This window comes from Condylura cristata, unplaced genomic scaffold, assembly GCF_000260355.1.
Source record: "Condylura cristata isolate star-nosed mole 26May11 unplaced genomic scaffold, ConCri1.0 scaffold00012, whole genome shotgun sequence".
Taxonomy (NCBI): Eukaryota; Metazoa; Chordata; class Mammalia; order Eulipotyphla; family Talpidae; genus Condylura; species Condylura cristata.
The window spans coordinates 31,381,785-31,408,488 of NW_004567113.1; the positions used below are offsets into that span (position 1 = coordinate 31,381,785).

Below are 26,704 nucleotides of genomic sequence, written 5' to 3' on the forward strand. Positions count from 1 at the left end.
AAGCACAAGATGACTACTAAGACACTGACATATAAGCCAATGGCATCTTAGGAAAGAATATATTCTGAAATGCGAATCTCAGGCATTTCAAATTTTACATAAATAGCTAATCCTTCCTTCAACTAAAAAGGAGCAGGAATGACTTATCTGTCGATCCAAACTAATTAAACTATATCTCAGTAAATCAAAGTCTTCCTCAACTAGATAGTATTCTACTGTTCCCAAGACTTCAGAGCCAAAGTCACATGAGCCTTAAGTGAGTAACATAACAAAATGTCTTAAATGATTTCTGTCAATAAACACCCTTATAAAAGATAAAATATGATAACAAACTAACATTTAAAAGTCTAAGTAAATTAAAAGTCCACCAGGAAATGTAATATAGTTTGAATACAGTTTGAAAATAAAATAAGCCAGACACAGAAAGACAAATACTGTATGATTCCATTGATGTGAGATACCTAGATAGGCAATTTCATAGAGAAAGAATTGAGACTACCAGACAATGGGGAATTGGGGGTAGACTCTGTTCAATGGATATACAATGTTAGGGATGATAAAAAACTTTTAGGCATACAGCATAGTGATGTTACTTACAACAGCACGATGAATGCACTGAATGTCATTAAACCATCATTAAAAGGTTAAAGTAATAAATGTTACATAAAGTACACTGGACAACAAAAAAAATCCACAAACTCAACTATTCTAGAACATCAATCTTTCAAATTTTACCATTTTCTTCCAATAAACAAGTACTTCAAAACTAGTTTATTCAATTAAACTTAAGACTTTTTAACATAAACTAAGCAAATCGTAAAAAATTCACTTAATTGAAATGCTGTTTCTTGAAATCTGATTCTTTTCACAACATTATTTACCTACCCACAAATAAATATTCATGCACTTTAATATCAGGGAAATACTTTTTAAAAAGTAAAAAAATATAATTGGGTGAATATACATAATCCAACACAGTCTTTATGGTAGTTAATAGACGTTTGAACAAATCTGGTGAGAGGAGAAAAGAGTTTTTTAATTACTTTTTTTTTTACTGGTTTTATTACTTTGTAGCTATTACTGAAACTCAAGCTCCAATTTCCTTTGTAAAATTAGAAGAATATTATAGAAATTATCAAAAATCACATAGATGGAAATGTGATTAAATCAGTACCTTCAATAGAAGCACTAAATAATGACACTACGAAGCATTTCTGAAAACATTAACATAGTAGAAACCATTTTCAAGCTCACTAGAAAATGAGGGAAAAAGAAAAGCCCAGATTTTGTAAAAATTACAGAAGACCCTAATTTGTTGTCAAGCTGTTTGTATGAACAAGGAGTCACATTAAGTACTTTTCCATTTAAAAAAAAAAAAACCACCAAAACATCCTAAAGTCACCATGTTAATTTAGGACAAGGCATCCCTTACATGTTTACTGCACTCTCAAACATGAAACCTCCTCTAGTCTTTTTAACAGGTTTTCATGTAAATTTGTACGTGCTTGAGATGGAAAGATGGCAATACATCTCCTCCCTTCTGTTAACTAAATGATAATAAAAGCCTACTGGATTGAGTTATCTCTAACACCTCATTGGAGTTAAGGCAATGAGCCTAAGTGATGACCATGCTATCCTCCCAACTAAGACTCTTCTGAGAGTGTATATTAATGACGCTAAGACAAAAGGCATAAAGTAGAACTGTTCCAGCCAAAACTGGATGTATGATCATCATATTTATGAAAAAGAGGGTAGCGCCAACATATGGGCATACTGTATCAGTACCAGGTATCATCTGTTCAACAGACAGGACTTTAGTCTTAAAATCATATGCATTTAAAAGCTAATTTTAACAAAGACATTCAATGGTTAATTTTCAAAAAGATTTCTTCTTTCCTTTTTCCTTATTATTTCTTAAGAAAGTAAAATAAAACCCAAGGTTTCTCCAAGAAAAACGGGTGCTTCTAAAGGCAATACTTATGAAAAGACTGAGTCACACCCACAGCTTTCTTTCACTAGCAACTTATCTTTCCTAAGGTGATCTAAGTTATTAAGAACCTCTAGAACATGCTGTAATTACGTGCATTCTGTGTAAATGGTAACTGAAAATACAGCCAACCTTCAGCAGATATATATTAATGCAGCCAAACTATTGATTAGAGCCAGAACCCAATTCTGAGCGATAACTGCCTATGTAACTATATCAAGTGTCACCCTGAAGTTTGTTGGTGTTATGAATACATAATATGTCGCTAACTCAATTAGCTAATATTTTTAGGTAATGTCAAGTATACATGAATATTTGTAAGTAACACTGTGGACAAAATGCATATCCCTATGCATACTCCAACACCTCAAAATCTAATTTTAAAAAAGGGGTAATTCAGATAGTCTCAACTTATTTTCAGTTTTGATACTGGTATCACCACACCCCACACACCAACCCTGAGGTATATTTATATACCTTGCTGGTTAAACCAGAATTAAAATTCATCTAAATTTTTATCCTTATATGCTGACCAGACAATAAGGAAATATAATCTGCAAATAAGCACCAAAGGAAATCTGGAGAGATCATTTAAAATATTAAAAGCATGTAATTGAGAGTATTAAATAAATAGTTTAAGCAAGTGAAAAGCATTCACTGATACTCTATAGTATAATGCCACAGATATCCTAAACATTACTAAAAGATGTGTTCTACCTATAAATACAGTATATGGCAAAGAAATCAAATAAATTTATATTTTAAAAAGCACACTTCCAGATAACACGGTTACTATCAGCTATCATGCTACAGAATTTATATTCTTATATCAGTTAGGTATTTATTTTTTCATCATAACTCATAACATCTCTCTCTTAACAAACAGTACTGAACTATATGTAAATTGTTAACCAACTGAAGACATACTATATTCACTAGCAAATTAAAAAAAAAAATCAAATCTCCTTTGATATAAGTTTAAGATGATAAAGTAATCAAGCACAAGAACTGTGAATGCTATATGGTGACTTTTTAATTTTATTAAATCAACTAGGCTCAAAATTAATTATTGCTACATTTTATGTTTTTCAGCAGACAAAGAACTCACTTATGAATAACTACATTCTTGTTAAATTACTTTCCTTTCTACTTACTTAATTTTCACCACTTTAAAGACCCCAGAAAGGTGGGTCCAGTAGTAATTTCTCAATGGTCTGTGCTCCTCAACAAGAAATTTGTTGTTGAAACAAATGTAATTTTTGAAATAATGCCTGGTTTAGGTACTTTTACTCTAGCAAGTCTAGTCTTTCCTCTATTTTTGTGATTATAGACTCTTTAAAGTCAGTTTTTTTCTTAATAGCTTTCTTATCCTTTTTGAAGGTAGAGACTACAATGGAAGAGGATTAAAGATGTAATTGCGAGGCCAAAGCAATAGCTGACATTTAGCGACCAAGATGAACAACACAGTGAAGTATTCAGACTATGTGTCACTTTGTGCTCTGATAACTACAGTGGTAAAGCACTCTAAAACAAAACCACTCTCCTGAAAACTGGTTACTTAGTAAAAACTGACTTTATTAATAGAAAGCATATTTTAACATGTCATCCATGTAATTCTAATTAGGACCAGCAGCTATCTATACTTTATTATTGGTATTCTTCCTAGAAAGAAAGAAATTATTATCTCACTCATGTTAGGCATTAAAATTGGTTATAGCAATAAGTATTAAAGGCTTATTGGGAATGAACAATAAAGATTACTGGATCAAAGGGGAAAGGTAAAAAGTAAAATTAAAATTGGGGAAATATTTGTTGATTTTTTTTCTATTATCAATGGTCTAGTTCTTACTAAATAATCAAAAATGGCTAAAACATTATAAGAGCTGACATTAATGTTTTGTCTCATTTAAAAGAAGTAAATACCAGCCACCTGGCACCACCAGCAGTCACCTAGATAGAAAACAGCACACACAGAGGGACAAACAGGTTGAAATTGGAATTTCAATAACATGGGATATAAATCTTTTTTATCCATTCCATTCTAAAAATATCTCTACAATTTTTCAAAACAACTTAACAAGTCAATATGAATTTGCACATATACAAAAGCAACTTCAGTTTGGGGATCACTATCATGTTTATTACAATGTTAGTATCTTCATATTCTTTAGTATATTTTATTTTGTCTTTGCTGAACTAGCAAGACAGCTGTTTCAGTGTGAATAATAAACTTTGTATCTACTACTTTATATGCACTGAAATCCATGATGTTATTTTCAAATACATATTTTAATTGTTTAATTCAAAATTTTAAAAATGCCCACTATTTCTTTTCAAAATCAAATGTCTTATTTACTATTTACCTGGTGGTGGAATAAGAGGTGGAGCAGTGCTGACAGTTGGAGGAGGTGGAAGAAATGGAGGAGGTGGAAGGTGGGTAGGAGGAGCTCCTGGAGGGAAAAATGGAGGTGGCTTGCTAAAATTGTTGTCTACTTCAGTAGCAGATCGTTCAGAAAGGACCTGAAATTAGAGCATAGTTAATTTATAAAGTTAAACTCAGTAACCAGTTTCATTTAATCTTAGAAATACACTATTTGGGGGAAGCATGAGTATTTTTCTAGCTGTGTGGTAAGACCTAAATATAGATGTGAGCATATATTCAAACATACACTTTTTAAAATGTTCACTTTTTAAAATCTTAAGAACTGTTACAGAAAAAAAAAAGTCTTAACAAGAAACTACTAAGGGCCTCCCTGGTGGTACAGGGGTTAAAGACACAGAGCTATCAAGCAGTTGCCAGACACTGCAACATAAGTTTGATCCTCAGCCATCCAGGGAGCTGACCCACATGGCACAGCAGACCTTTCCTGTCTCGCCTGCTGCTCCCCTCAGCAGTATGTTTCAGTAGACCTGTTCTGCTCCCCACTCTCTGGTGAATCCTCTCACTCCCCACACTGCTGACTTACACCCTAGCTCTTGTGTATGTAAAAAAATCTTTAAAAACAAAAAATAAATGACAAAAACATCCTAAAAAGGAAGACAATTAAGCACTTTACAATGTGGTGGGTATCATCTTAATATTACTCAAAGTGGCACAATAGGTTAAAGCACAGCACTGCAAGCGAGTAGCAGTGGCTTCAGTGGGAATTCAATCCCTGGTCCTGGAGGTGACCCACTTGCGAGGCAGACCTCTTCTGACCTGCCCACTGCTCCCCTCAGCAGTGTACTTCGTCCATCTGCCTATTCTGTTCCCCATTTTGTCTATGGTGAATCCTCTCACCTACTCTGCACCTCAGTTCTGTATGCATAAATAAGTAATTTTTTTTTAAAAAAGGAATTAACCTGACAGCAGAGCCAAACATTCATTGTACCAGGGCCTGTGTTAAGTTGGCAAAATAAGAGCCCATAAGAAAGACATAAACAGATGCAAGGAACAGGAAATCAGATATAAAAAAGTAACTTTTTCACGTGAGTCTTGTAACTTTTAAGAAGGACTTATATTTGAGAAGTAAAACTGGTTATCAAACAGCAATCTGTATGAACAGTTAAGGGACAGACACTGAAAATTTAGGAAACTGGCATCTAAATAGCTGGATTTTTGGACAAGCTCCCAAAGGGATTCTGATGTGCTAAATATATTCAGGAAACATACCAGAAATAGGAAAGATGATGTTACATATTTCTCAAATCCTCACTGGTTAAAGCATATCATTTAAGCATATCCCTTCTTTCATTAGCTTTTCCATGTTTAAGTACAGTAATTTCTATAAGGTTTAAACTGACAAGATATTTTTAAAGTAGGGAAAAGAATTACTTTCAGAAATCATGGTATCATTAATGGTGGAGAAAAAGAATTATCTTCTATTTTAGAACATTTACCTTTAAGCATGAAAAGAACATTTACATGATTAAAGACAATAAGAATGACTCTATAAACATCTGTGAAAGCCCTAGAAAAAAATAATGAAAAATACGTAGTCAAGCTTAGATGAACGCTCCAGTTACTGAAGTTTTAACTTGAATTATGCAAGTTACTAGTAACTCATCTCCTTTCATGTGTAAACAATTCACTTTACCCAGATATGCCACTTTTATTGTGGTGTATTCATACAATGAAGCTATCCTGGATTGATTTTAAGAATATGAAAAAATTCAAATAATTGCTCATTTAAAAAGATACATAAAAATATTATCACAATAGTACTCCAATCTTGCTTGATGACAAAAAATAAGCATACTAGAATGTTGTTATTAGAGAGCAGAATTACCACTATTCTTTTCTTCTTTAAATTACTACACGTCACATGATTTTTTCCTATCATATTACCTACAAATTACATTTACAATAAGGGGAAAAAATTCTTACATATATTTAATAAATTCAATTAAAACATGGACTTAACCATTCAGTTAAAAATAGTTTTTTTAAAAAAACGCCAAACCTGTATGTTGCTGTTTTCATTGGCCCGTCGCCTTCCTTCTACCCGGCTGATAGTTATAGTCTGACCAATAACATCAATTGCCCCAGGTAACCGCCTATAACATAAATATTGAATCAATTCAGTTTCACGTAATTAGATGTTTGAAAAACAAAACAATAACTGAGAAATAAGATCTAAAACCTTTTGCAATATACTTTTTAAAAAATCAGTTAATACACACTGAAATAAATTAACTGAATTAGAACTCACTATCCTATACTGTCATAAAAGTTTTATTACTAATGTATAACCATTAAAGTGACAATCATACTTTAATCTGAAGTATTTTTATAAGTTTTCATCTAAATTTCCTACTTCTTTATCTACTACCTCCAAAGAGGTAGTGGAAAGCAAAAATTTTTGGCCACCATGAACTATATATCACAGCTCTATTAAGGAAATATGCAAAATAATTCCAAAAAAGGCTTTAAAGGAAATTTTCAACTGTTCATTTTGACCCACACAGAGTGCACTCTTATAATGGTTCATTCTAGATTTTAGAACACATAAAAAGGGACCAGATTTCCATTTCTGATAACTTACATTGAAATATTTAAATCGCTATCTCTGATCCCTTAATGTTTAACTATGAGTACATGGGAAAAGTCTACAACAAATAATGCTGCAAATGTGACAGGCAAATCTAGCAAGTTAAACTTGATAAAATAAAAATTTTTTATTAAGATAACATTAGTTTACAATGCGAAATGATTGAGAGATATAGGATCATACCCTTCAGATATATGTAGTTAAGGACTATAAAAATATACTTAACAAAACATTTGTGGGAACAGGCGATGAAAGATGGATACAAATTTATTTCTCTTCACCTGTATTTGAATTCTGAATAATTCTGCTTAAAACTCTGTAGGAGTAAATTAATGAAAATAATGTATATCTCTCCATAGTCACCTAAAATGACTAGCAATAGCAGCTACCAATTGCTAAATAACTACCTCTTATACTTAAACCTCACAATAAACCTTTACTTAAGAATTATTGTATATTTTTAGAGATACAGGAAAAAAGATAGGGCCCACAAAATGAAATCACTGACCTCAGCAATAATTAAGTGACTCTATTACTTTCATACTTGAGTCTTTCTGATTCCAAAACCTATAGTTCTTTTCCCTTAAGATATACTGTCTTCCAGTTCAGTGTGACTATCACAAGATAATTGGCCTTTGAAAATCTTAAGACTTCTGAAATAAGTCAAAAGGCAAAACACAAATACTGGATGATTGTACTCATATGTGGAATAAACGATAACAAAAAAGACCAAAACCAAAGAAAAACAATTCTTGAAATCTCATTGCAGAACTGGTACTACCAGGGGATGAGTGAAGAGCAAAGCATGGAGGGAGCCCTACAGACTATGGTGGATTATGGGTGTTCTGGTAGTGGGTGTGGTGTGGTAACATACATCTGAAGAGATATAAAAATATATCCCTAAAATATATGTAAACCAGTATTACCACAATAAATAAAACTATTTTAAATACCAACTTCAGACTTCTGTTAGTCAAAATACTTGTGAAAGTTTACCCTAAGTGAACCTTGAAAAGTTACATTAAAAACTATACTTAACATATGAAAGACAGCCCTATCCCTATAAAAAGTACATAAAGATCTTCAAGTACATTGTCTACTTATATATAAATCTCTTTTCTATCACTTAAAAGATAAAGAAATAATTTTCAAGAATGGTTTTACATAACTAGTATCCTTCAATGTAATTCAGAAAATATATTAAAATCTATATATTAGAAAAAACTAAATAGCTCTGATAGAAAATAATTGTTGCTCTATTTTTTTCCCCTAAAACCTAAAATAGTTACAAACAGCAAAGCATGCATCATCTCAGAGTCTAACAACTTCTCAGAGACAGGTGTGTTCTGAGAAGAGAATTTCCCTCCAAGTTCATATTCCCTCCAAGCTATGCAGACTTCATTTATCAAAACCTTCAAAGTTTATAGCTATGCAGACTTCATTTATAAAAACTTTTAACATCCTACTTCCTTTCCACTACTTTTCTATTTCTAATCACTGGATCTACCCCCATCTCCATCCTTTTAAATTTATTCCCATCAGGAAAAATTCTCACAAATGTGTAATATTGCAAATTCTTCAAATTGCTAAAAAGTAGCAAAATCTAGATCTAGACATAATGATCTTTTCTATGTCAAGAGGAGAGGTTTTTTTTTTTTTTATAACCTTTTACTATGATGTTCTAAGGACACTAACTATTAAAAATTCTAGGATACATGTAAGTAGTCAATTCATAAATATGGTCAGAAGTCCAGTTTTTATATTTGAGTCACTAAATTTTTTTAGTCACTAAAGATTTAAAGGGGCAAATACGCTTCTAAAAATCATAAAAATTAGAAATCAGCCTAAACAACTATAGAGGTACAACTGTAGAGGGAGTCCAGAAAACATTACTTCTCTATATTGACAAGCCCCCTTGATTTAACTGATTTAATAAGAAATGTGAAATGCATCATTTTGTTCAGAAATATCTTCTGATAAATAGATATGCAAGTAAAAAAGTAAAAAATAAACCAAAAAAACCTTACTATTTAATGCAAAAAAGTAATTTTAAAAAGTGTGATTCTGATATTACATTATGGAAAATATTGAACCATATTACCTTGAAAGTTTTTCTGTACAACTTTTAGTTGAATGCATAAAGACTGAAAAGAGCTTCGCTATAAAGAAGAGTATCTGTCCAGAATGAGTTTAACTGGATTTACAAGGTGGTTCTACAAAGGAAATGGCTAACGAACATGAAAATTCTCTTCTCTATACTGGACTCAATTATACAATAAAAAGCTAAAATATTATTAATCAGAGTGGAGATCTACAGTTTCGCTAATATGCAATTTAATACAGGCAGTGATATACACAAAACCTCTAACTTTTGCTCCTGGCACAGATTCATTAGCATATTTGCATCTCTGCAAATAACTATATTTACATATCTTATTTTAATAAATTTAATGTTCCAGAAAGGGTATGAAGCCTCCTTACAAAATACAACATAAATTTTAAAAGTGACAAAATCAGGACTAAGAGAAGGCAGACAAAAGATTACCTGTTCATCTTATTGCCACAAATTTCAGGGAGCTTCTTCTTTAATAGCCACAGTAAAGTACATCATTATTAACAAAAGTTTTTAATACACAAAATAAAACATTAGGTCTGAAGATAGCCTTATGTGGTACGAGCAGCTAGTATTTTTTGAGAACCTACTACGTGTTATAGGAAAGCACTGTCATAACCAATATATATGTGTATTCTTCCTAATAGGTAGCCAGCTATTATTCCTATTTTACAGATAACAGAGGAAAACATTTTTTAATTTATCTTAAAAAGTATGATAAAGTAGGTAGTTTTAAAACATTTTTGACAACAAAGTTCTTTAAAAAATACATGCTGCACAGCAATCCATTGTGCAAACACATAGCTGAAAAGTTTCATGAAACAGTATTTGTACTTCAACGTAATACTAAAATTTGAGTTTATTAATGTTTAAATGTGACACAAGAAAAATAAAATAAACAATACAAAACCAAGAAATTCTGGCTAGGACCATTAAATTGACCTTACAACCCATCAATAATTGTAAACTCATTCTTTGAAAATACTGAAATAGGACAAAGTCTCTAATATTACTACAATGCAAACAAATGTGAATTTCATAGAACTTTTTCTCAAAACATGCCTCAATGCTGGGTGAAGCACAACAATGCATAATCTGGCAAGTTGGCAAATTATCCAATCAGGGGAAGCAAAACAATGTACTATGAGTATTTAGCCTCTTAGTGGTCGGGTACTTTAATCTACAAATTTAAGTTTGTGAATAATCAAAGCATTTTTACCTAAAGCTAATTTAATACATTAAATCCACATTTAATATTATGACTAGATTCTTAGAAACTGAATCTAAGGGAAGTTGAGGAACTGCTGTACTTATGAGCAACATGTTTTCAGACACTAGAACCATCTTATTTCAAGAAATTTTTTGTATCAAAAGCACAACTACCTTAAAACATATTAAGAGAAATGACTGACATATTACCTGAAATTTCAGATAGTAACAGTAGCAAATGGAATACACAGCTTAAAAATATATGAAGTATAACTGATTATTAATACTCCCCATACCTTTGCCTGAACTGCAGTTGTTAAAGGCAGAAAACCAGTAGGTCTAACCTGGCTTTATCTTTTACCATGCATTTTGGCAAATTCCTAATTTTTCAGATTGACTTTCCCATTATCACCTGGGGGCTGGCCAGTAATTAAAGGATTTCAATACTGAAAGGACCTTCCAGATAATACAGTGTAGCCTTATCATTTTACACTTGTAGAAAGTAGTGGAGACTTTAGGGAACTTTCCTAATTTCGCAAAGGTACAAGACAAATCTAATCTCCAAGCCCAGTACCTACTCCATGAAACAGCTAAAGTTTAACAATTATTCTTTATACAAAGAAGGCTACTAGTACATTATCAATAGGAACATGATGAAAATGAAATCTCCCATTATCTGGCCTTTTGGAAACTGTAATATATGCTATCTGCATTGTTATCCATATTTGAAATAAATCTATGGCATGAGCTATAATATCCAAGTTAACTGTTTTATGTAAGTTAAATTGTTATTTTAATTCACAGAAATCAACATGAAAAAATTCAGCTACCACTCCATATTGGTTCATACTACTTTTATCTAAAATACTTCTGAAAATAAAATTGTGGGATGGGGTAGGGTGGTTTGAGGACTAAATGAGTTGACACATGACAAGCAAGCCAAGAGCCTGGGACAGGCTGCATTGCCTTCTTCAGCCAACATCATAAGTTCCGTACGTAGGAATAGTTAGATTCATTTTATTGTTACACTCATGAATCACATTTAAATAATATATAAAGGAGAAGTGAAATTCCTAGGTCACAAGACATGCACATTTCCAACTTACTAGAGAATGACAAATATGTTCCAAAGTCACTGTGTCAGTTATACTCCAACCAACTATGCAAAATATCTACATTGTTCCTCAGCACAATTGGCCCTATCAGATTCTTTAATTTCTGCTGACCTTATCTCTGTGAGAGCAATTCTCAAAGCGCTAGTAACTTTTCAATTTCCTATTAAGTTATATAGCCAATAAATATTATAAAACTAAAACATACAATCTCAATATATAGCTAACAATTTAATTTATTACTAGGATAATATATATATTCCATTCATATTTTTGTTTGTTTTTCTTAATATATCTTTTAACATTTTTGGAACATTTGTCCTGAGTTCATAGTTCTGGAGTTCTTAATAGTCTATAATCATTTATCCTTTGTCAATTATACAGGCTGCCAATACCACCTTTCAATTTGTGGCTTCCATTTTTATTCTTTGTTTTCCCCTCTGTGGTAGGCATTCATTTCTCTCATGGCATCATTTTTTGCTATCTTCCTGGTGGTTCCTTGCAATCATGTCTCTCACCAACCTAACTGCAAAGTTGATCATATCATTTCACTCCTCTAAATTCTTCAATAGCTCTCCACTGCCCTCACTGTGAAGATGAAATCCCTGAGGACCAACATCTATGCTTTACGGACTATTTACTCTGAAATCTGCTTCAGGTAAGGGCAGCGATTATGCCTCATTATTTTTTAAACCATCAAAAACTGAGCTATGTGGTTTGTATATAATGCTCCAAACATAACTGCTCTATACATAAGTAAACAGATAAATATGTTATTACACTTTCATACATGGGAAAAAAGTATCTTATGAAACAGCACAAACATATTTTCTTTGCCGCTTTATCTATAGACTTCTTGTAACCTGTTTTTTCTCCCTTATGACAAATATTGTATCCACATTAAAACTACTGAGTTACTGGAGAAAAACTTTAAATTTGGGTTATTTACCCTCACCACCACCTCATTCCCTGACTCTTTTCTATCCTCCCTCCTTCAAAAACCTTAGTTCATCTGTTAATGCCCACCAGATTTCTTTTAAATAATAGTTTAATTTTACATAATTCTGTGCATTTTTTCATCTCAGTTGTAATCCCTGTATGCTTCCCATCACCAAATCACCCATGTGCCATCACCATAGTCCAGTGCATTTCCTTCGCCCCACTATTTTTGATCCCATTCCCTACTCCAACCCCCATAAAAGGTCTCTGGTATATAGTTGTTCATTATTATTTTTTCGCCTGGTCCATTATACTCCTGCTATGAGTGAAATCATCTGGTATTTTTCCTTTTCTTTCTGGCTTATTTCACTAAGCATGATCTTTTCCAACTCCATCTATGTTATTGCGAAAGGCATGTGTTTATATGCTGATTAATATTCCATTGTGTATATGTACATCTTTTTTGGTTGCTGAGTAATATTCCATTGTGTATATGTACATCTTTTTAATCCAGTCATCTACTTTTGAATGCCCACCAGTTTTTAAAAGTACTTTCTTATACTGAATTGTCTATGTAAATATCCAAAATTGTATCACTTTGACTTGTTTTATCACACACAATTCCCTCAAAAACCTTTGATTTGCTATAACTGCCAAAATCTTGTCTTTTTATTTGGTTGAGTATTAGTATTCCATAATGTAGATAAACCACATTTTCTTGATAAAATCTTCTATCAGTGGGAACTTAGGTGGTTTCCATGTCCTGGTGTTGTAAATAGTGCTGCAATAAACATTTTAGAGACTACAGTTTTTTTTTTTTAATTGCTGGCTTTATGTTCTCTGGATAAATGCCCACGAGTGGAATTGCTGGGCTGTACAGTTATTTCCACCTTCAGTTTTTTAAAGCTTAACCCATGACAGCTCATCAGTTTACATTTCTACCGACAGTGTAGGTTACCTTTTCTATGCACCTCCATTCTCAATGTGGGACATAATAGCTCATTGTGATTTTAACATGCATCTTGTAGGGAACAATGACAAGCATCCTGCCATGTTATCTACTGGCCTTCTGGATATCCTCTTTGGTGAAAGAACTTCCACACTTGACAGATCTAACTTTATTTTTACCTAAACTCTTAAAACTTTTATGGGTTTTCAAAGAATTTTAATTTTAAAAACTAGTATCAGTCAATATTTTATAATATGAAAAAAGATTAATGGACTTCTAAAATAGTAAAATATGCAAATTTTATTCTATAACCTATTTTAAAGCAACACATGTAACTGACAGTATTTTAAGGGTACAGCTTATAATCTCATCACCTATTATACCTGTCATTTGGGTAGCTGTATATATATATATTTGACTTTGAGATAAATACCTACTTTTGAGCATGACTAAATTTGTTTTTTCTAGCAGAAAAAAATCCTAATGAAGAAACAGACGACAAATTCTTACTATTTATTGTAAAAAAAATTCTATAGTAAAGGAAATCAAGAAAATAAAATCTTAAAAGGTTTCCCTCTTTTTTAGGTGTTATGATAAAAAGTATCTGATTATTTACATGCCTAAAAGTTTGTGAATGAAAATTAAAAGCACACTGAATAAAATTAACTTGCCCAAGATTAAACTTTAAAATTCTTTAGCTATAAGAACAAACTACCTTTTACCTCATGATACATCATCACTGTTCAAAACATCAATTGGTAAATTATGAAGATATCCTGGTCTATATTTCTAAGTCAAGCAAAGTTTAATTGCTCAGATGGATTACTGTGGGCAATGCATTTTCATACTCAAATATTTGCTTCAAACTAAACCCTTTAGGGTATAAACTATAATTCCCATTTTACTGTCTCATATTGTTTACAATACCCATCCTAAGAATGCATAATTAATAAACATTACAGGTCATAAATACTGCCTCAAAAGGCTAGATTTTATAAAGTAAATAGTGAAAGCTCCTAAGAATTAAAAAATACAGTATGATAAAGAATTAAACCTGTAGCAAGGAGAAGGGGGGGGAAACCCTTATTTAGAACCTCTAAACACAGTTTCATGCAATTTGTAATATGTTATAAAAGATAAGAAGGATAAAAGGCAAGACATGAGGTGACAGGGCCTTATTACTTATAAAGTAACTTAAGACCCTCAATTCTATACTGGAAAAGCATAATGAAGGGGGAAATATGATACAGTCTAATCAAAATTTATTCTGCTACTAATAACACATAACAACATCAGGGGATATCCAATATTTAAAAACAGCCTTACCTTAGATCAGGTGATTCCGCCCTCCCGTATCGATCCTGCCACTTCCCGACGCTTGAACTGGCTTTTCTGGAGGCAGAACTTGTCTGAGACTGAGAAGAGGTGCTGTTTCTGGTGAGATAAATTTTCTATGTTTTTTCTTACATATTGTTGTCTCTAACTCCCCCACCCCCCGCTCATCCTGTTTCTATTTCCTTACACACAATCTTTTTGTTGTCTTTGACCCCCTCCCCCATATTTTTTTCTTTTGACAGGCTCTTTCTAAAGTCCTTTAGCATGTTCCTACAGTATAATTTTCTTCAAATAACATAAAATACTTGCTGTGATATGAGATTACAGGTGGCATTTAAAAGAGTATTTTTCAACATACAGTATGATGTCAAAATGCAGAAATGAGAAAAAATGAAAGATTTACTTCAGGATATATTTTTAAGCAATAAACTTCAGTACTTTTGTAAATTAATAATTTCTGGGGTTTCAAAATCTTATTTTGATCTTTCTTTATATTGTTCAGTAACAGATATAACTATTGTTACTGTAAGCAGTTAACAGAAAAACTCTGATGTTTCATACACTCCTATACTAAATATAAAAAGAAATTTCATTTTAACTTTTTCAAAGTAAAATTCTAGAAAAAGCTAATTTTATCCCTGGTGACACAGTTGATAAAAAGTTCAAGTATCTGTATACTTGTCAATTGTTTAAAGAACTAGTTAGATGCTCTTTCAAAGCAATAAGAACAACAGTCTATGTATCTACTTATTTATATACAGGAAGAACAAACCAGAAACTAGATGAAATGAAATTATTAACAGGAATGAAAAAGTAATAGATATATCTGTATATCACTCTAGATAGCCTTGCTTTGGAACTACATTAGTTTTCTATATATGAAAAAGCTAATTAAGTTGATAAGAATGGAGGCAAACAAATGCTAAAACTGATCACAAACAGAAAAAATGGATCAAATTATATTTTCAATGTCTAAGCAGTGCAAAGTTAACATTTGAATATGAAGATAATATTCTGACTACAGATCTTCAGTAAGAAAATAGAATTGCAAAGAAATCTTGAATTCTAGTAAGTCTGTCATTTTTTCATGACAAGACCCAGAAGTTCTGAATCTATTTTGTACATTTTAAGACCAAGCAAATGAGTGTGTGTGTGTGTTTTAAGTTATTTAGAAACAGATTTTCACTCACTACAGGAAATGGAAGCTACAAAATGGAAAGAGGGTAAATAAGAATCCTGAGTAGTCTGGAAATAAACATAATTTTCTAATTAAGGTTTTATAAAAATATACATGGCAATTTCATATTGAAAACTGCTTTTTTTCTGGATCTGACTGCTGGAAAGACCTAGAAATAGTGACAACCCTGTAGCAATGAGTATAGCTAGTATTCAACATTGGTTTCTGTTTATTATTTCCCACTAAAAGGCATCAAGTGTGCCCTCAAGAAATGGTTGCTTGTAGAAAGCACAGCACTAAGAAGCTAAAGCCCCTTCTGCATAAGTTCAATTCCCGCCTGCCCTGGAGGAGGAGATCCACATGGCGAGGCAGACCTCTCCTGACCCGCCGGCTGCTCCCCTCAGCAGTGTACTTCGTCGATCTGCCTGTTCTGCTCCCCTCTCTGTCTCTGGTCAATCGTCTCAAACTCTGGCCTGTACCCCAGTTCCGAATGAATGAATGAATAGATGAATGAATGAATAAATAAAAAAGGGGTAGAGAAGTACAAGATTCATATAAATAATGCCAGAAAGTAAAGATATACTCTAAATAATAGGGGGACAACTCAGAGGATTATAAGAGTCAGTTTGGAGAGATTTCTACAAACCAGATTTAAACAATTTAAGCATCAATATGAACTATAACACACACACAAATATACAGACACACACATATATGTATGTACACATATGCACACACACAAGCCACATACTGTCTCACAAATAAAAACTGAGTTAACTGACAGTAAGTGGGGTAAATAGGAAAGCTCATTTTAAAAGTAGAATGCCAACTAATAAACAGAAGAGGAAATAACAGGTCATCTGTCTTTTGCAGTCATGATAGCAGTAAAAATCATCAATAGAGGCTAAAATTCTTGGGACATTCAAAGAGGAAAAGAGTTATTTATAGTCTCTTCACATGCTATTTTTTTTTTTTTAAAGATTTATTTATTTGTGCATACAGAACTGGGGTACAGGCCAGAGGCTCAGGGGCAGTGAGAGGCTTCACCAGAGACAGAGTGGGGAACAGAACAGGCAGATCGACGAAGTACACTGCTGAGGGGAGCAGCGGGTGGGTCAGGAGAGGTCTGCCACACCATGTGGTCACCTCCGGGGCAGGCGGGAATTGAACTCATGTGGAAGCGGCTTTAGATTCTCAGTGCTGTGCTTTAACCTGCTGCGCCACCAGGGAGGGCCTTCACATGCTATTTTTAAACACACAAGGAAAATAGCAACCTTGCAGTGTAAAACTGAATGAACACCACCACAAATAGGTAATTACACACTGGTGGGACACACTGGTATCTATACCTCCAGGCTAATGCATTAAAGATATCAGAACCTCACTGATTGTTCCTGCCTAACAAACAAAATCTTAATCTACTAAAATATGAGAGAAATGCATATTAAGGGTGTTTTATAAACCACTAAGGGTATTTTTTAAAATGTATTCTTTTAAATGTCAGTGTTAATAAAGAATGGCTGAAATTAAAAAAGTTAATTGCAATGAATGATTCTAGATCCTATATAAGGAGGAAAGAAACGAACTGACATAAAAGACATTATTGCAATGATTAGCAAAATTTATGAATGCTGTATCAGATAAAAGAGTTAATTCAATACTAGATTTTCAGATGTTGATAATTATTTTCATTGATTATGTAGCAAAATATCCTTGTCCTTAGAAAAAACATGTTGAAGTATGTAGGGGCAAAAGAGTGTATCTAAAAGTAGCATTCAAATGGTTCATAAAGAAATTTTTTTTTTTTTAAATTTCTAAAGCAAATACAGTACAACTGAGTTCACAGTCACAGACATTCTTAATACTTTTTTCTGGAATTTTTCTAAGTTATTTGTTACCAAAACAAAACATGAATAAAATGAAAACAAATGGACACAAGAGAGGTTTTGAAAGTTATAGTAATGTTCTTTTTACTGATCAGTGTGCTGCTTATATGGGTTAAGTTTAACTGTGAAACTTTATCTACCTATCCATTTATGGCATAATATGATTGGCTTTTTATACAAATATTAACATTTTACTAAAGAAAGCCAACTTGCTGGGTAGTACAGAAAGTTAGAAACCCAGAATTTCTACTGATAAAATACAAAAAGGAGGGCAACAGTCTATACACTAATAGGCAATCTAAGTTTTTAAACAATGGAACATAATAGTGATAAACTTATTATTCTAAAATTATTTACTGTGCAGTTTACTATGTAATAAATATTACTATCTCCTCGCTAAAGTAAATGAATTTTACTTTCAAATATGTCTGGCTCCAACATCTCTCTATACATGTAAAGAATGAAACAGAAAGAAAAAACCAAATATTTAGGGAAATACGTCATAACAATTGAAAATTATCTTTAGATCAAATGAAGATGAATCCAGAAAATAACTTTCCCCAAAGCAAAAGGTACTGTACTTTATGTCCAAAGGTGGTAGCATTGCCATGCTAGCATGGTGGTGGTTACCCACTGCTTAGTAGCAGATACAACTGTTAATTTTGACATCAGTCCTTTACCTCCTTTTTACTGTCCCTTATTCCTCACTGTCTTCTTATCTCTGCTTACTGTCAGTCTCTCTCTGGACCCAGTATCTCACATTATACTCCTCCCTGTAGTACCTCCCTTCCTTGATCTATCCCCTTCTCCTGTTTGCCCACTGTAACCTTAACTCACTAGTTCTAGCTTCACTCCATAAACAAATGCACACCTGACAAGGCAAAGAAATAGATCTCAGCAAGCTGACTTTTCTTATTTTAAAACCCAATGCCATTAATCTCAATCACAGGTGGAAATGTACAATCTTTCTCATTATTTTTTCATTCTACTAATATCCTCATCAACATATAAAAATGGTGTAATTTCTCCCATCTCCCTGTTGATCCTGAAATTCTCTCCAGTTACTGTCTAGCAATCTTAAATCTTTCTCCCAATTTTTAACACCTAAAATGACTATTTCGGGTCTCCTATCTTCTCAAACATTCAACTTCCCCTTCTGTTATTCTATTCTCACTCATCAGATAGCATGTTTCCAATGCTGCTGGGTAAATGAAGCAGTCAAATGAGAACTTAGAATTCTTCCCATCACCATTATCTACCTAACCACCCTGACTGTGTCCTGTGTCCTGCCCTCCCTTATGACTTTTTAAAGGACATTATACTTGCAACTGTCCTTTCTCATGTCTTGCATCAATTTTCCCTCACTAGTAACTCATAAATTCACAAACATGCTATTATTTTTTTCATTTGGAAAAAAACAGTCCCTCTAGTTACTGTTCCATTCCTCTATCCTTTCCCAACAGAAAAAACAGTCCTTTAAAAAGTTGTTCATATTTTTACATTCTAATTCCTCTCCTCTCATGTCTTCTTGAATACATTCCAAAATATCTTTTTTAAATCTTCACTTTGTAACACTGAAAATGATCCTGTTCAAGATCACCAATCATCTCTGCATTTAAAAATCCAAGTCAGTCTTACTTAACACTTAACAACAGTCCCTCTTAGAAACACATTCTTTCAACACTACATATACTGGGTTTTCTTTCGATTTCATACATTATACATCTTTACTGGTCCCTTCTTATTGGTTCATTTTCATTTTTCCAACTTGAAAAGGAGAGTCACAGGGTCTCTCCTTTGATACTTGACATTTACCAAACTTAGCTCTTTTACAATCTGTTTCATAATTTCATTTAAATACTACTTTAACAATGATTACTCACAATCTCATGTCCAACATTTCCACTCTAGCCCAGATTCATCTATTTACTTTCTATGCAAAACCTCTACTTATATGTTGTAATGAGTATCTCTTTTAATATGTCCTTAATTGAACTCTTGGTCTCTAACCACCAAACATCACTCCTGAGTCCACCAAACATCACTCCTGCTATAATGTTCTATATCTCAAATACAAAAGATACTTAAATCCAATGTATCCAATTATCTGATGAATTCTCACCACCTGCATCACTATCACCTTGGTGCAAGTCACCATTACTTCTTGTCTAGACAACAGTTACAACCTCCGAAGTAACCTACCTATCAGTTTCTGTCATTAATCCCTCTAGAATCAATCTTAATGAAGTTGCTAAATTGAGACTAAAAGCCTAAAGCAGACTGTTTCACTCCTCTATCCAAAATCTGATGGTGATTACCCATTCTCTTCACTTACAGGAGAGGCAATTATGGGGCCCTAGAAAATAATACGGTCCAAATTATAATGAGAAACAAACAAAACACATGGAGGGGAGGCAAACTATAGAAAAATTGCTATTGATTTTCAAATTGCTTAATTATTTTTTATAATAGCAAATATCTAGAGTATGTATTGTATATATGCCAGAAACTCTTAAAACAATTTATGTAAATTAGACTACTTAATACCTATAACTCCTTGTAAGAGAAGAATTATTACCATCTTTGACAGATGAGGAAATGGAAGATGAACAACATTAAGGAATTTGTCCAATGACATATGGTTAGGTACATTCTAGCAGAGCCAGAATTCAAACTCCAGAAGTCTGGCTCTAGAGCCCAAGTTCTGTTTCATCCTCTAAACTGCAGAACACTAAAACACAGCAAATGAAACCTGACCACTTCTAAAAACTGAAAATAAATACTACTACACATTTAAAATGATCAATGTTCCTTAACTACTATAACATCTTAGGATATTGCATTTAGTTTAAATAATCGTATTTGGAACTACTCATAACTAGTAACTGTTAAGCGGAGACAGTCAAAATCTAGAGAACTGTGACAATTATTGGCTGAAAGTTTCAAGAATCTCTTTTTTGGGGGGTAAACTAGATGCTCACACAAGATTCTCTTCTTACATTTATATATTATGAAATATAATCTCTTAGGGATTATATTTACAGTAACAAAAGGTTGTATAAAGTATAAACAACACAACGCTGAATAACCTGGCTAAAAGCTAGTAGTACTTAAGATTAGTAATTTGTTTCAGGCCCAGAGAAATGAATGGGTTAGTCATCTTTACCTAATCCAAGATTAAACTGCTGGCATAAATACAAACAACAATTACTGCCATAAAAATGAACTTAAAAAAATGAACGGTTTACATCAAACTTCCCTAATCTAGCCTTTACCATTTTCACGATTAAACAAAAAAGACATATATGCCTCTTAAAATTGGTATCCTGTGGATCCTAAAGTCAGGTATTATCACAACAGATCAAAGGGAAAAAGCATTTCACTGCAAGATTTTCCAGGCTGAAATTTTACCATCTTTTACAAAAATTAGTAAAACACCTTTAAGTCAAAAGATCCAGATTTAGTAAGCCCATAAATTCTTTAAAAGAATAATAAGCACAGAAAGCAGCCAGACCATTGCTCTCACCATCTCTCCAAAATGTAAAAGTGCTCTCTCTTTATAAATACACCTAGTGTCTTGCATATCTAGGTTTTTTTTTCAGATGGACAGCACTTGGAAGTTTTTTCATGAATTCCTTTTGTATTAAAACAAAATGGAATGTTCCCACCTTTTGGTGGAAGATTCAACACTTTTACATTTCATGTTGTATGATACAATGTGAACAGACCAATGATTTTCATAAAGTAAGTTAGAGTTGTCTTAACTAACCTGCTTGGTGGGAGTCCAGTCTTGAACAAAGAAGGAGGAGAAGTAAACTCAGCTTTTGTAGATGGAAGAGCTGCTTCCTTCTCTGAATTTCCAGTTCTTCCCTGCTGTACCTTAAAAAAAAGGGTTATTAGCTTTTTTAATTTAACAGAATACTCAAACACCACACTGAAAATATTCAATTTGCATGTTAACTTGTAATAGTTGACGTGAAATTAAATATGGAGGATGCCTCACTGCTGAATAGTTAACAAAATTAATCTACTTTAGAAGAGCACTGAAAATGGACTATGGGATCAAACTGACCTAGTTCACAGTATGTCACTTAAAAGTCCAATGAACTATAATGCTTCAGGAATTTCACAAATTCTCTCAGATCACCACAAGTAAGATACTTGTTAAAACTCCCTATTTCAGAATTCAAAAGTCTTGAAGAATTTTCCCCATTTATGTTCACTACCATTATCCAAGAAAACAATCAGTGGCCTTTTTAGCCATACTGACTTTTTTCTATTCAGGCAGTGATTTAGTTTAACACCAATGGTAAAAATTTGCTCCTGCACTTCCATACTATTTCTCCCCTGTGATTTTACAACATCATCATCATCATTAATAGCACCATCATCTTACTAGTAAATGCACACAGAAGGATTGTCAGTCATTTGTCTCCTTAATACTTCTCCCTCTTTCAATTCACTTTTAAACCCAGTTATCTACTTATTCTATAATTTCTTCCATATTTCCCATTCTTTCTGCTCCTAACAGATCCTTTGAGTATGGGCCAGTCATACTGCCTTAGGCTGGTGGGATAAGTTATCTTTATATTCTTTTGCTTTCATACCTACCAATCTTTCTTAAAACTATCATTATTTCATAAAACCTAAACAAACTAAATTCATGTTGCATCATGAATGTGAATATCACATCACATTTTACGGCCTTTTAAAATTATACTATCCATTTTTGGCATTACTCTCCTTCCCCATGAGACAAAGGCCAAGAGAATCTGAGACAGCTTGACTTTGATATATTCAAATGAACTACCAATTCAATTTCAAAAACCATCTACTTCTCAAATAACCATTTTAGTAAAGCCAATCTTATGCATTACAATCTGATATTGACATTGGTGAACCCAACCCCTAATTGGTACTGTCATATAATTTTGATTTAACAATGTCATTTTATTTGAAAATGAATCCCACTGCTTCAAAAAAAAAATCCATTTTAAAGCACGAATTCTAATATAGGGTAATGACGATCAGCACTAAGACAATGACAGAGGAGGACAGAAATGGACTGGACAAGACACTTAACAGGTAAAGATAAACAGGGAAAATAAACAGGACTGGCTATCAAATATTTATTAAATATCTATTATATAGCAAAAGCTGAAATTACTAAAATAACACAAACCCCCAATGGTTAAAGACAAATGTGAACAACCAGAGAATAACACAATAAAATGCCACGAAAAATGTATCGACAAGATAAATGATACTATGAAAACAAAAAAATAAATGCATCACTATCCCTGGGGATGTGAGGAATACTCACAAAATTGATGGTATGGTTTCAACTGCTCCCCTGAGCTCCAACTTCTTACATATATAATAAGCATGTCTCATTAACCATGGCCAAAACAAAGCTACTGATTTCCCAGTACCCCCCAATCTGATCCTCAGTCTTCCCTATATAATATGCAAATGGATACCTAAAACTATTATGTCATAAAATCTAAACAAAGTTCGTTGTTCCACATTTGAACGCCATCCTATTTAATGTGATTTTATTAAAGTTAATTTTATTTAATACCATGTCACATACCACCTATTTAAATATACTACCCATTTCTGGCACCACTCTCCTACCCCTTGAGGCAAAATATCATCATCTACCAAGCTGTTCAAGAAAAAAAACCTAAGGTATCAATACATATGCATCCACTGTCTACTTTACTTTTACAGTATATGCCAAATGCAACCACTATTATAGCCCCTCTTAAAACCCATGTCACACTACCATATTTTAACTGTTCTACTAAATTATTTGTTTTGCGTTTACTATTCTAAAATCTGTTCTCTGTACTGCCAAAGCAAACTCATTAAAAGTATAAATCAACTCATGCCTCCCTCTCACCTGCTCAAAATTTTCCAGTAACTGCATAATCATTGCAATGAGAATAAAATCTGTACTTCTCATGAAGGCCTGCAATAATTTACATGGTCTGGGTCCTGCCTACCTCTCTGGTTTTGTTTTCCTCATTTCTCTCCAGCTTATCTATACTATGCCCATTCATCCTTTATCAGGGATGTTTTTGCCCTAGGTGTTCCTCCTGAAACAGTCTCTCCTCACACCTTCTCATGTCTACCTCCTTAACCATTCATGTATTCCCACGTCTCCATGGAGATGGCTTCCCTGATTATTCCCAATCTCTATATTACATTTTTTATGTGCTTCATATAATTTCTCTCTAGTATCTTCATCTGAAGGTATTTGTTTTATTTATTAATTATCTGTTGTCACTACACAGTTGTTCAAATCTGTATCCCAACTACCTAAAAACAGGCATGCAAAATGACACTTGCTTGGCTTCAGAAACCACCTCAAGTGTAATTTCTTCAGAGTGTTTCATAGGACAAGTTACATTATTTTTAGTAAGATTATTTAACTAATGCCTTTCCCATTAAGTCAGATAAACCCTAAGACCAGACTATATGCTCACCTCTCATTGCAAACAAGCCTGAGACACTTCCTACCATAGTCAATGATTAATTAAAAATTGGGAAGCAGGATTAAATAAGAGAAGAAGAGGGAATTAAAAAAAAAAAAGTGGGGAAAGAAAACAAATGAACGTATTTCATGAGTTCATTGTTTTATCTACTAGTCCTCAAATGCTATACTCAGGATTATAGGGACTGATAATTTGTTTAAGTGGAACAAATAAGACTATTTTAAGAAATGACTGTAAGACAGTGATTTTCTAAAAATAATTCATGTCAGAACTTACACATCTAAATAAAAGTTGACTAAAGTCTATAACCTGGAGGAGCTAAATATTTACCCAAATTATGTTATCACTGTACCAAAATTTATTGTCTTTTGCAAGTTTCCTTCAGCTGCCACTCATAGCATGGTCTATAAAAGTTTAACAATAAAAACAAAATAATATCTTAAGATAAATTTATTAAGTAAATTGTAATAACCCAAATATGGATTATGCAAGTTTCAAGGTGATACTCATGAAAATATTAATAACCTAGTAAAACATGTCTCACAGAATTTTATGGTGAAAAAGGAAAAGTAGAAAAATCACAAAAATTACCACAATTTTGTTTCAACTTACAAACATAAAAAAAAAGAAAAAGCAACAGTTTAGAAATTTGAAAGCAGATTTTTAAAAAAGCTTACCTGATTAAGCAAATCAAAGAAAAATGAATCTTAAGTTTGCAAGAAGAGAGCACTAAGTCATACTGATTTTTATGCCAGAATTTCAAAAAGTTGATAGGATGGAGCTCTAGCACCCAGAACATGTGAACAGAATATAAACCTTGCAGGTAGAACATCTTCTATGAAAAATTAAAATTATCACAAAAAGGAAAAAGGGAAAAAATCTAAAGATAATAATGTTAAGTACTGGGGAGGGGGGCGGAGGGCAGCATTTAGCTCTACTGTGAAGACAACAGCCTTAACAAGCAAGTTCCATTCAAAGGCACAAAGCTCCCAATCACTTTTTAGTAGCTCATTCTCTCATGAATGAATGGCCAAGGACCAACAAACATCTGAGAAAAGTCAAAGTCAGAAACCAAAACCAGCAAACTTCAAAAATCAACTTGGAGAAAACATGCTATATAAGAAAAGACTGTCTAAAAGAACCTATCATTAGTAGTAATATCCTTTGAAAGATAAAAGGAGGAAAAAAATACCACATAACTAACTACATGAAAAAAGAAATAGGCCACTATAGTAAATATTAAAGAAAAATTTTCTTGGATACTAAAAATTTAGTATAAATATAAAAAATGATCATGAGAATGTGAGGCTGAAAAAGCCTGAGATATGGAAAAGATATAGAAAATGTGAGAAAATAAAAGAACAAGAACAAGAAGTTCATTATTTGAGTAGATCAGACAGAAGAAAGTAAAATGTAAAGAAATAATAAAAGAAACTGTTCAACAGTGAGGATATGTGCTTCCAGATTAAGAGGGTATAACTGAATGCTTGTTACAATGGGTAACAGACCAAAACTCATAGTTGTGAAATTTGAAAACACTGGCTACAAAGTTAATATATACTGCCAGCAAGGAAAATTCACTCATCTTTCAATTATCACTCTGATTGAATCTATTTTAAATTGGCCAGTATAGGACCATCTCTTCTGAATTCCCAACTGTTCACTGTTGGGAATGGACAGAATATTCATCACAATATGACAGTTGGTTTATATGTAAAAGCCACTCATGGTGGACTGACTAACCATAGACTCCCATTGTACTACATCTAGCAAATAGCTTGATACATTGGAAGTATTTAGAAATACCAAGAAAACTGGAGAAGTTTTTTTCTCCTATCTTTTCCACCATCCCTAGGTTTACTTCAAATGGTATACAAGTGGCTCTGAGCTTGGACTTTCTATTTCAACCACATTACATATTACTGCCAGAACACTATTACATGTAAATCATCCTTTCACTCTTAACAAATCTACCTTGGTACTAGACACTCTAGAATTGAACCACATCCTACCATCTCTCTTCTACTCCTTTCCAAAAAAAAAAAAAATTCCTGATCCACTTACTCTGTTGAATACTGATAATTCTTTTAACTACTTTAACTCAATTAAAATAAGTTTCCTGGGCCAAGCCATTTTCTCATTCTATTTTTTTTTCTCTTCTTCACACACATATTTCTGACTAAACTAGTATTTATTTCTACTGTTCCATCACACATCACTTTTAAAAAAGAGAAAACACAAAAATAAAGGACCTATATATAGAACACAAAGTATTTTCTAGTCAACTCTCTCATTCTAAAACATAAATTTTGGCACTTAACACCTGACAAATTTATCTGAGTATTTGGGATAATAATGCCATTTTTTATTCAAAAAAAAAATTGGGGTAATTCTCTCATATCACAGGATAGCAAAAGAGAAATAGTATTTTTTGAAATGATACCACAGAAATATGAACAAGGACTTT

At 32.8% G+C, this 26,704-nt stretch overlaps 1 protein-coding gene across 7 annotated transcripts in view; it reads right to left on the reverse strand.

Moving 5' to 3' along the window:
- The window catches only part of FIP1L1 (factor interacting with PAPOLA and CPSF1), a 54,930-nt gene that overhangs the window by 17,343 nt on the left and 10,883 nt on the right, over positions 1-26,704 (reverse strand). For 6 of the 7 annotated variants that reach the window (XM_004681294.1, XM_012724176.1, XM_004681293.2 and 3 more), the window contains 4 exons: positions 21,507-21,616; positions 14,666-14,773; positions 6,430-6,523; positions 4,351-4,507 (listed from right to left, as the gene is read on the reverse strand). In XM_004681294.1, the coding sequence (XP_004681351.1) occupies positions 4,351-4,507; positions 6,430-6,523; positions 14,666-14,773; positions 21,507-21,616 (469 nt within the window). The remainder of the gene's footprint in view (positions 1-4,350; positions 4,508-6,429; positions 6,524-14,665; positions 14,774-21,506; positions 21,617-26,704) is intronic. The other variant, XM_012724173.1, reaches the window with a different exon arrangement.